General features: G+C 62.5%; 1 protein-coding gene across 1 annotated transcript in view; it reads right to left on the bottom strand.

Moving 5' to 3' along the window:
* TRABD2A (TraB domain containing 2A) overlaps nucleotides 1–119 on the bottom strand; it is a 79,054-nt gene extending 78,935 nt beyond the window's left edge. The window contains exon 1 of the mRNA XM_010566026.1: nucleotides 15–119. Within this exon, the coding sequence (XP_010564328.1) occupies nucleotides 15–119 (105 nt within the window). The remainder of the gene's footprint in view (nucleotides 1–14) is intronic.
* Between the last annotated feature and the right edge of the window lie 153 nt (nucleotides 120–272).

Genomic DNA, 272 nt, shown 5'->3' with positions numbered 1-272 from the left:
CCGCCGGCGCTTACCTTTCCGCGGAGCGGGCAGGCGCCGGCGGAGCCACGGCTCTGCCGCGCTCTGGCCAGCAGGAGGAGGGAGCCCTGCAACAGGCAAAGCCAGCCGGGGTGCACCATCCCTGCTCGCTCCCACACTTGGCACAATTTGGGGACGGCTTCCCTTTGCTTTTTTTCCTATTCCCCCCCCCTCTTGTCCTGCTTCCACACCTTCTTCGCCCCCCCCCCTTTTTTTTAATTCCCCCTCTTTTGCCTTTTTTTTTCCTCCCCCCA

The sequence above is a fragment of the Haliaeetus leucocephalus genome, unplaced genomic scaffold, assembly GCF_000737465.1.
Source record: "Haliaeetus leucocephalus isolate CR32 unplaced genomic scaffold, Haliaeetus_leucocephalus-4.0 Scaffold201, whole genome shotgun sequence".
Taxonomy (NCBI): domain Eukaryota; kingdom Metazoa; phylum Chordata; class Aves; order Accipitriformes; family Accipitridae; genus Haliaeetus; species Haliaeetus leucocephalus.
This window is presented reverse-complemented; position numbering and strand designations above follow the sequence as displayed.